Here is an 11,231-nt window from a genome sequence, read left to right as displayed (position 1 = left end):
ACTCTCTCTTTCTGTGTTCTGTATTCTTCCACAGCTATCGCTGCATAATCACCTTTGATTCTCTTCCTCTTGCCAGCCTCTCCCACCCTCAGTATGTTCTAGCCTGGGGCTTGGAGTGTGTGGGAGCAAGGAGCCTCAAGACCATCTCTGCCCATAGTTTTCTGAATGCCCAAGTCTCTACCTCCCTCCAGAGAGGCTGAATGAGAAATATCATTCACCAGATGACTGGCTGGGTCATATCTCTCTTGCTCAATACATAGCCAGGAGACAAGCAGTGTGATGGCATTCAGTGCAATGAATCCCTGATGTCAGAGCCGAGGCTCAAGCGTTGTAATTAAAGCCCGTTTGATCCCATTTGTCTGACAAGTTTCAGGTGCTCAGTTGTTCTCCAGGTATGTCACAGGGCAGGCAATTCAGTGGGGAAAATGGACTTAGTGATTCTCTCTGCCTCCAAGCAAAGTTCTCCTGAGAAGCCTGTGTACCTGCTCTTTGAGAGCATATTATTTCAAATAACTTTAAAGAAATAATTCATATTCTTTGCACAAGAGGTGGGCAAACATTTTCCTGCTCATCAGCCTGAGCTAATGAATGGACATTTTAAACAACAATTCGTTTTCTTCCCTATTTGTGTTTTAAAGCAGCAATTATCAAATTTGCCAGTCTGCCAACTTCTTCTTATCACTCCTTGCCTCATTGTCTCTTGTCATCTCTCTGACTTTACCCTTATAGACCCTCTGAATCTGTCTCTCGGGGTCCAGCTCACTGCAGGAACACCTGGAGACCCCTCATACTTGCACAGTCGGTCCCCCAGACAAGGTTCCCAAAGTTCAAGGCTCTCTGTTGGTTGACATCTATTTAAACCCATACCTCAGAGGCCCTCCCTGTGTTTAATCAGCCGGAGGACAGAATTAATTCCAAGCAAATACATTTTGTGAAATAGCATAGTAAAAAAAAAAGGTACCAGTACAATATGTCCTCCTGTACTTTTCCACATACACACAGCTTCAAGGGGGAAGAGTAGACACACGCAGGGAGAAGGTATGGAAGGCTGCCTGCATTGGGAGCATGTGTACCTTGTAGAGAATGTGGGGGTAGTTCCCACAGCTCCCACTTACCATCTCCAACAATGTTAACATCTTCTTGCCCAAGCTTGGAAAACATCTCTCTGCTGGTCTGAGCTTAATCCTCAGATGAGGTGCTTACCACTACCTCTTCATTGGAGAAGTGATCTCGGCCATTTCTAGGTTTCTCAGCTACAGCTCAAGCCTAGAACACTCAGTCATTGGAATAGGGAAAATCTTCCCAGGCCTGCTCTCTTAAGGGCCCCTTCTGTTTCTTCTAGCCTTGGCTGAATGGGATGCTTTCTCCTCCTCCAAACTCTTTGGCATGCCACTCTCAGGCCAGTCCCATATTTTTAGGGGTATAGACTCACAGTGGATCTTGAACCTGGAGTAGCTGTCTGCTGGGGGATTCCCGCTGTGAGTTGGGGGTATTCAGACTACTGGCTCTTACATCTCTGAGGCAGCTTGGTGTCATAGATTTGTTGTGAGGAGGCCTAGGTTATAATCCTGTCTTGGGCATAAAGAAATCATGGTCATACATTTACCACAAACTAACCAGCCTCAGTGCTCCCTCGATAGGACTACTCTCAGCAAGATGCCAGGCCAGTCTTTTAGGTAATAAATTGCCAAAGAACCCCAAGTGGGTAAAAGGTAGTTCAAGTTTAGGGGTATTTATGCAAGTCTTCTTTGGTCTTTCACAAAATCTTTGAGACAGAAAGAAGAGCTGGGAAGGGAATCATAGAAGATCTGTACTAGAAGGACACTTGGAATATGGAATGCAAAGTGTTAGAGCTGGGAAGAAATATTTGAACGAATGAATGATAAAACAAGTTTTAATGAGCTAAGTGCTGGGTAGTACAGATATGAAAGTGACACACAGTCCCTACCCTCAAGAAGCTCCTATTGTAATAGGGCTTTTTCTGTGTCCTGGAGTCCTTAGACAGTCTGGTGAAGCCTACAGACCCTTTCTCCCAATCATGTCTTTATACACAGGCCTACAAAGAAAACCAGTCATACTGAAATACATTTTTAAAGAGGTGTGCCCAGACCAGCCGCAGTGCTGTGGCAGGTGAGGCAGCAAGGCAGGGTGGCCCTGAAGGTACAGAAATGGGCATAAGGGAATGCTGGGAAGTCTGACAGGAAAACCATCAATGGTCCTTGAGATGCAAGATGCATGGTAAAATCATATAGTCAGCTAATATTTATTAAGCACCTACTATGTGCCAGGCACTGTGCTGAGTGTTGGAGGTACAATGAAAGGCAAAAACTAGCCCCTCCTCCCAAGGAGCTCACAGTCTAATGGATGAGCCAATATACAAACAATTATGTCCAAACAAGTCATGTGCAGGATAAAAGATAAGAAATAGAGGGAATTGTGAGCATTAATCAGAACAGGGAAAGGCTTCCTAAGAAAAGTGAGATTTGAGCTGGGATTTAAAGGAACCAAGGGAAGCAGAGACACAGAGGGAGAGCACTGAAGGCAGCTGGAAGAGCCAGTGAAAATTCCAAGTCAGAAGATGACAGAGCTGGAAACAAACAACATCAGTATTTTAACATTTGCAAGCACTTTGCAAGTATTGCCTCATTTTATCCTCACAACTCTGGGAAGTAGTTCTGGTATTATCATTATTAATTATTATTATTATTATTATCTTCATTTAAACATTGAGAAAACTGAGGCAGACAGGGATTAAGTGACTTGATGAGGATCACATCGCTAGTTAAGTGACTGAGGCTGCATTTGAACATAGATCTTCTAGACAAATGGCACGCAGGCCTCTCAATTTCCAGGGTAGTCCACTTTCCACTGTATCATGGTACCTTACCACGAAGCCAACGGGCGAGGAGCCCTTTCTGCAATCTTTCCTGAAGTCCCCAGATTACTAGAAAGCCTCTGTTTTCTGGTTCCATCTGCCCCTTCACTTCAGGGCACAGCTCACACGATGGTGATTATTTAGGGTGGACTGAAGATGTTGAGACTTCATCTCTGCCTCCTTACTTCCTAGGCATTCATTTAAGAAGGTCAGAGGTCAGAGCAGGCAAAGTTGGGACATGATGAAATGTACATTTTTTTCCCCTACGAAATCCAGTTTGGATGGAGACAATGTGATCTTGTCCTGTTTTGATTACCTTTTGCAAGATCACATGTTGCCTGAGTCCTCCATCTTTTCATCCCAAGAACTCGATGAGCTCATCCTTGCAGCTGACAGCCTTCCCCGGCCCCCCACTTCCAAGACTCAAGTTGACATGGTCCCTTTTGGCCCTTCACCACTACCCAAGCACCCCCACCACTGGAGCAGAATGTCTGAAGCTTTGGGGGGTCATGGATTCCTCAAGTCATCAGTCTGGTGAAGCCATTCTCAAAATGCATAAAAATACATAGGGTCACAAAAGAAACTAACTCCATTGCAACTGAGTTCCTAAGTTGAGGGTCCCCAGTTAAGAAGCCTTGCTCCAGGTTTCCCCAGGGTAGGACTTTTTCTGGACTTTCCTCCCAAGCCAAGCAATAGAGTGAGAGAAAGGAGACCTGAATTCTAATCCCTCTTCTGCACCTTGCCAGTTGTGTAATCCTGGGAGAGTCACCTCCTCTCTCTGCTCTCAGTTCCCAATCAAAGATGGTGAGGGAAGAGGGGGAGGAGTACAAGAGGAGATGCTTGGAACTGACAGGAGGGTCAAAAATTCAGGAGGTCAGAAATTTAGAGCTGGAAGAGACCCCAGAGGTCAAATAATCCAACCTCTTAATTTTACAGATGATGATACCATAACTACTTCCCAGAGTTGTGAGGATAAAATGAGGCAATACTTGCAAAGTGCTTGCAAATGTTAAAATACTGATGTTGTTTGTTTCCAGTTCTGTCATCTGACTTGGAATTTTCACTGGCTCTTCCAGCTGCCTTCAGTGCTCTCCCTCTGTGTCTCTCCTTCCCTTGGTTCCTTTACAGAGACTTGATGGGGTGGGGAAAGGGCTCACCCAAGGTCACCATTGAATCTAGATCTAGAACCAGAAGGAATCTCAACAACCATTTAGTCCAGGGGTGGGGAACCTGTGGCCACGAGGCTACATGTGGCCCTCTAGGTCCTCAAGTGTGGCCCTTTGACTGAATCCAAACTTCACAGAACAAGTGCTCTTAATAAAAGGCCTTGAGGCCACAGGTTCCCCATCCAATCTAGTCCAATGGTGTCAAACTCAAATAGAAACAAAGGCCACTAAACTGTACGTAAGGACCCCTCAGGGTCACATAGGGATTTGGATAACCACATATTAACATTATCTATGGTCTATTACATTTTTATTTGTTTTGTTCAATATCTCTCAATTATATTTTACTGTGGTTCAGGCCTCATTTGGGAGTGGGTTTGGACTAGATTTCTGATCTAGTCAAAACCCCTAAGTTTAAAAATGAAGAAACTCAGGCCCAAGGAGGGGAAGGGACTTGTCCAAAGTCACCCAGGTAGTGAGTGAGATACCTGGGATTCAAACTTAGGTCATCTGATTATTTCCAATGTTGTACCATTAAGAGAAATAGGAGGACTTGTATCTCAAAGAGATCATAAAACAGGGAAAAGTACCTATGTGTGCAAAATATTTACAGCAGCCCTTCTTGTGGAAGCAAAATATTGGAAATTGAAAGGATACCCATCTATTGGAAAATGGCTGAACAAGTTGTATTAATGGAATGGAATACTATTGTGCAATAAGAAATGAGGAACAGGCAGATTTCAGAAAATCCTGGAAAGACTTGTACAAACTGATACAAAGTGAATGAGCAGAACCAGGAAAACATTGTGTGATGATCAACTATGAATGACTCAGCTTTTCTCAGCAACACAATGATCCAAGACAAGAACAAGGGGCTCATGAAGGAAAATCTACCTATAACCAAATAAAGAATGGATGGACTCTGAATGCAGATTGAAACATATTTTTTCACTTTATTCCTTCTCGTAGTTTTTTTTATGTTTCTTATTTCACAACTGTGATTAATATGGAAACATTTTTTACACAGTGGTACATATATAAACTATATCAAACTATCTACCATTTTCAGAAGAGGGGAGGGGAGGAAGAAAGAAAAATCTGGAATTCAAAATCTTGTAAAAATAAATGCTAAAAATTTTCTTGACATGTAACTGGGGAAAATAAAATATTATTTATAAAAAGAAATAGATTGACCTGAACTGATTTAGGGTTTTTAGTGTGGGAGGGTGGATAGGGCAGGACCAAAGTACCCAGTGGAGCTATCTAGCAGGAAGTTTGAAAATGGAAGGTAGACTAGCACTTGAAGGAGAAATAGGGATGTGAGGTAGAGATTTAGCTCCAGATATCTTGGAGATACTACTAGAAGAGATGCTTGCCAGAGAGAAGTCAAAGGGTAGAAAGATAAGGTTCTAGAAGGAAAGAATATCCCAACATATCCCCTCCATGGAAGGAAGTTTGTAACATTATCAGTCAGAGAGATGAGAGACAACATAGTGCAATGGTTCAGGCTCTGGCCTTGGAGTCAGGAAATTGTTGTTATGTAGTTGTATCAGTCACATCTGACTCTTCACTCCATTTGGGGTTTTCTTGGCAGAGATATTAGAGTGGTTTGCCTTTTGTTTCTCCAGCTCATTTGACAGACAAGGAGCCGGAGGCAAACAGGGTGAAGTGACATGCCCAGGATCACCTATCTGAGACTGGATTTGGACTCAGGAAGATGAGTCTTCCTTACTCCAGGCCCAGAGCTCTATCCACTACAGCGCCACCTAGCTACCCAGTGGGAGTCAGGAAGTCAGGTTCAAATCCTGTCTCAAACACTGTGAATTTCAGCAAATTCCTTTTCTGTCCTTGGACATCAATTTTCCCATCTGTAAAATAAGAGAGGTAGAGCAGTACTGGAATGGAGAGTCTTGAGAGATCCAATCCAACTCCCTGATTTTTCAGATCAAGAAACCAAGATTTGCTTCAAGTCACAGGAAATGGAGAGAAGATTGGAACCCAAGGCAGCTGGCTCCAAATGCAGTGGCCTCTCCACCCGTTGGAGATGTTATAACCATGGGCTTATACCATCTCACCCCAAAGCCCACTTTGCCTGGTTTCTTTCCCTGAAATCAAAGGATATTATATAGGCCTAGTGAAAAGATTTAATGATTATAGGACCTGGAGCAAAAGTACCTCAAAATGTACTGGGGGCAGAGCAATGGAGGAGGGGGAGGAGGACAGCTGTGGGGAGAAACCTAGACCCCCAGGACACAAGACCCTGGAATAGGAACCCTGGTTGCTGTAGGCAAAAACCCCAAGACCTTGAGGCCTGGGCTGAGGAAGCTACCCAGATAAAAGTCACGCTGAAGAGTAATAAGCAAAAAGACTAGAGAGGTAAGTGGTAGAAAGTTCGATTATAGGAAACCTTGAGTGGCTGCATAAAGCTTGTGTGCTTTTGAATCCAGGCTACAATAGATTTTTGAGTGGGGGAGAAGGTGACATGGTCAGATTGTTTTTTTTGGAATATCAATTTGATGGCTATGTACAAGATGTATCAGAGACTAATTGGCTCAACTAGCTGGATGCAGGGACACTAATTGGAAGCCCAGGTGAGAGGTGATGGGATCTTGAATTTGGGTAGCAGCTCATATGAGTGGAGAGAAGGGGGTGACTATGAGAAGTAATTTGGAAGTTGAATCAAGAAGGCTTGGTAATTAATTGGAGATAGGGGTGAGAAAGAGAAAAGAGTCCAGTATGACACTAAGGTGGCAGACTGATGTAAGTGACTAGCCTGACGTAAATACCATCGACAGATCCAAGCAAGCTCAGAGGAGGGATGGATCTGGGGAAAAGCCAATCCCCCTGGGATGTCTGTGAAGTGTCTGAATGGAGAGGGTCATGAGGAGCTGGAGAGCAGGACAGAAATGAGAATACTTCTGGACATGGAGCTGTCCTGAGTAGAGAGAAGATACCCACTCTCGGGAAATTGACAATGACCCAGCAAAGGAATAGGGTTCTAGATTTGCTGCCCCACCCACTTGGCCAACCAACTTAACCATCCCCCAACCTTTCTACCCTATCCTCAGAGGTCATTAAATGGAGAATGTTAGGCATTGGAAGTTCCAGAACATCACATTGGAAGGACCCTTAGGCACCACTCCCTTCCTCTTACAGATGAGGAAACTGAGACTAGAACCTAGATCTCCTGCTTCTCAGTCGAGGGCTATTTCTAGTACACCATAATGAGAGCACTTAAGTTTAAATTCCTGTTCAGCTGCTGACCTCATTTATGACTAAAAGGCTCTGTTCTCCCCAGAGGTGTCAATATGCCTATTTGTTAAATGGGGTTAGGGATCCTAACTTCAGAGTCAAGTGTAACGTCTGATTGGTTCAGTTTTTTTCTTTGTATCTTCCTGCTACCTCTAACTCTAATTTTCCAGAAGAAAGTAGCAAGTGTTTAAGTGCACTGCTCAAAGACTTTAATGGAAAAGCAATTGTGTGAGTTCACTCTAATGTCATATCTTCAAAGGAAATGACCAGCGTTTTAAGTGAATCACCAGCAAAAGCTACTGATAATCTGTAGGAGTGGGTTACTGAGTCAGCATGCACCAGCGACCAGCCTCAGACATAGCCAGCAGGGTATTTATCTAGCTGTCAGCCAGAATATTCATGGAGGCATAATTCATGGAGGGTTTGAATGCCAGGCCTGGAGTCAGGAAAACCAGAGTTCAAATCTGGCCTCAGATACTGTGTGACCCTGGGCAAGTCACTTCACCCTGTTTGCCTCAGTTTCCTCAACTGTAAAATGAACTGGAGAAGGAAATGGCAAACCACTCCAGTGTCTTTGCCAAGAAAACCCCAAAGAGGGTCACAAAGAGTCGGATGTGACTAAAATGACTGAATAACAACAATGCTAGTTGAATATAATGAGGTAAGAAAGATCCCTCTGCACCCTTTTCCTTTGAGACCAAAAATGCTTGGGGAGCACTCCCCTTCCATTGTCATCTGTGGAGGCACCAGAGACCAAAAGGGGAAACAGATTTTGGACCTTACTTGGTGTTAGTTTGAAAAGCAATAGCTGTTTTCATGTACACTGGAATCAAGAGTTCTGGGGAGATGAAAATTCAGGCCCCCATCCAGAAGTACTTCTGCTGGTCAGAACTACTAGGCTTGTTTTTGGATTATTTTGAAGTCTTCTTTAGGCCGACAGACTCTAATCTATATATGAGTGAGTCATGTAAAGATGTTGAGACTGGAATATCGATGAGATGGGGAGAAAGATGGTGAATACTAAGGATCACCGTCCTGGTCCTCTTAGACTAAACCAAACTTGGACTGAAACATGGAGAGAGGGAGAAGGCAGGTCCCATCCACACATATACAGAGGGCCTGGAGCAGTAAAGGCCTATTGGGCTTTCCCAGAGAACTCCATTTTGAACAGCTCAAGTTGAGAGAACTGTCAAGTCCTCATGGACCGTGGGAATGTATCATGACCCTGTTCCCACTTCTTAGTGTCAGTATGAAGCAGGTACTCCTGCTTTGCCTTATCCAAGGAAGACTCCCATGGAGGGCAGGCTGGCTTTGTAGCACAGGACTGAGACATGTATGCCACTCAGACAGAGGAGCTCCCAGTCATGGGTTTGAGGGTCCCCAGAGAAGCATAAATGAAGCCAAGCTGGTGCCCCCAATTAACATGCTCTCCTCTCCCCAATTTCTTCCCAACTACCACCCTGACTACTTCCTAGGGCCTAGGATTGGCTCAAACACCATTCCCCTGGGGCAGTCCCCTTAAGCATGGCAAGGCAAGTGTGTCCATGGCTCAGGACCCAATGAAAGCACCCATCCAAGTCCAGCCCCATCTTTAAAGCCCCATGTATTGTTACTATTCCAACCCCATACACATATATGTGTACGTGCATGCCTGGCACACAGGTCCATGGGCACACAGGGCCCTAGAACAAAATAGTCTCACACAACCTTCTTAGGTCCTACGCCCTCTGTTCTAAAGGTCCCCCCAGCTCTAACATTTCCTGATCTAAGGCCGCTTCCAGCTCTGCCATTCTCTGTTCTAAGACCTCTCCAGTTCTGACATTCTATGTTCTAGAAGCCCTCCAGCTCTGCCTGACATTCTGAGATTACAAATGTTCATGTTCTGGTCTCTATGAGTCAGTGGTTAGCCCTATCACATGGCTTATCCAGGCATTACTGATGTTCCCTGCTCTGGTTTCCTCCACAGGACCATTCTATTGCCCAGTCTGGAGGGGGGAAGTGAGCATTAGAAAACAGTGACAAACAGCCCAGGTGGGAAGAGAGGTGATAGGGACTGAGCAAAGTTATCCTTTTGGATCCTGTATGGATCTCAGTTCCTGGCCCTAGCAGGCCAGATGAGCTAACCTGGGTATGACTGGAAGCATGGGCTATCTCGCAACAAGAGTGGGCTTTGGCTTTTCTAGAGTCAGCTTGGTTCCAAGTGGAACAAACTTTTCCACCCCCTTCCTCCTAGTCAAAGTCATAAAGATGAGGCTGAAATGGACCTAAGAGAAGGTGGCATCATCCAGTATGGAGCAGCAGAGGCAGTTGGGGACCTGCATTTGTTTCGCAGCTCTTCCAATAACTTATGCAACCCTGAGAAAGTCCCTTTCCTTCTCTGGGCCCCTTGTGTAGCATGAGTGGATTGAATTGGCTTATCCCTAAGGATTCTGTCTGCTCTAATCCTGAATTCTCAGATACCTCCCAGCTCTGACATTTTGGTCTTTGGAGATGCTTTCCAACTCTGTCATTCTGTGTTCCAAAATCCACTCTCCAGCTCTTCCATTCTACATGCGAAGATACCCTGATCTTGTGTTCCATGTTTTAAGGTTCTTTTAAATTCACCACTCTGTGAGCATGAAAGTCCACAGCTCATTTTTTTTGAACAGCAGCCCACACTAATTAAATTGTTTGTGGTTGTCACTAATCATGTTCCCATGACTTCTGAGGTTGGATCTCAGCAAAACTCCTTCTAAAATTGCCTCATTAGCAGCAACTCATGAACTCCCATTAAGCCCAGTAAAGAACCCCAGGACTTACCCAGCTAACACATCTTATGGACCATGCCCTTAAGATTGCTGGCTACTGTTTATCTCATACAAGGGATGGGCTGAGAGAATCGGGCATTAGTTGGAAGGCTTTATGTGTTTTGAGCATGGTGGGAGGGGTGAGTAGGAAAATATCCCAGAGGGATGCAAAGACTAGGAAAAGGATGCTGAGAGAAGCAGTGTGCCATAGTGGGTAGGGTGCTGAAAGCTGTGGGTTCAAGTCTCCCCTCAGACACTTCCTAGCTGAGCAATGTCCTTCCCCTGCTTCCTTCTCTATAAAATAAGGGGACTGGATTTGGCCACTCTGGTCCCTTTTAGCTCCGAGTGTATGATAGGTCACTTTACAGAGGGTCTTAAGGCTTACAGAGCCTTTGTCTCTCATCGGGTCATGCAGGACAATAATTTTCAAGATAAGGACATTGAGGCTCACAAAAGGAAAATGACTTGCCCAGAATCACACAGACCTAGACATAGATAAAACTGGTGCCACCTTGCTCATAGGGTGGTGAAGATCAAATGGGCTTTATAGCTGTTGGGGACTTTGTGACAGAAATGACAGTTGCTGGTGACCAAGCCAACTGTGAGTTAGAGACAGATACTTAGACCCAAATGAGAAGTTCCAGAGAGCATAGAGCCTGGTCTAGTGATTTCTTTGATGTTGGGTCCTCCCAGGTCAGGTAACTTCCTCTTCTAATTCAAGTCAGCACCTTCTTTATAACCTAGAGAACTGCCCAAGGCACCTAGAGGTGAAATGACTTGTCCAAGGTCACATAGTTAGCATATATTAGAGGCAGAACTGGAACCCAGGTCTTCCCAGTGCTGAGGCCGGCTCTTTATCCACCATACCCGGCAGTCACTCCAGAACTACAAGAGCCTGGAATAAATTAGATGAGCTGGGGGTGGGGGTGGGATAAGTTATGGCATTCCTGTACATGGTTGATGCAATCTGGAGAAAGATGTTATAGATTACAGAAAGAGGAGCAGAGGATCAGTGATTGGGTCAGGAGGTCATGATGGGACCAGCAATCTAGCCTATGTTCTAAGATCCCCCCCAGCTCTGCAATTCCATTTTCTAAGATCTCTCCCAGCTCTGAAATTCCATATTCTAAGATCCCTCCCAATTCTAAAATG

At 44.7% G+C, this 11,231-nt stretch overlaps 1 protein-coding gene across 1 annotated transcript in view; it reads right to left on the bottom strand.

Annotated features, from left to right (window-relative positions):
- Positions 1-4,968: 4,968 nt before the first annotated feature.
- The window catches only part of HEPH (hephaestin), an 81,551-nt gene continuing 75,288 nt past the window's right edge, over positions 4,969-11,231 (bottom strand). Inside the window, exon 21 of the mRNA XM_072626594.1 lies at positions 4,969-5,909. Within this exon, the coding sequence (XP_072482695.1) occupies positions 5,812-5,909 (98 nt within the window). The 3' untranslated portion in view covers positions 4,969-5,811. The remainder of the gene's footprint in view (positions 5,910-11,231) is intronic.

This window comes from Notamacropus eugenii, chromosome X, assembly GCF_028372415.1.
Source record: "Notamacropus eugenii isolate mMacEug1 chromosome X, mMacEug1.pri_v2, whole genome shotgun sequence".
NCBI classification, from domain to species: Eukaryota; Metazoa; Chordata; class Mammalia; order Diprotodontia; family Macropodidae; genus Notamacropus; species Notamacropus eugenii.
The sequence above is the reverse complement of the archived record's forward strand: the minus strand, read 5'-3'. Positions and strand labels throughout refer to the sequence as shown.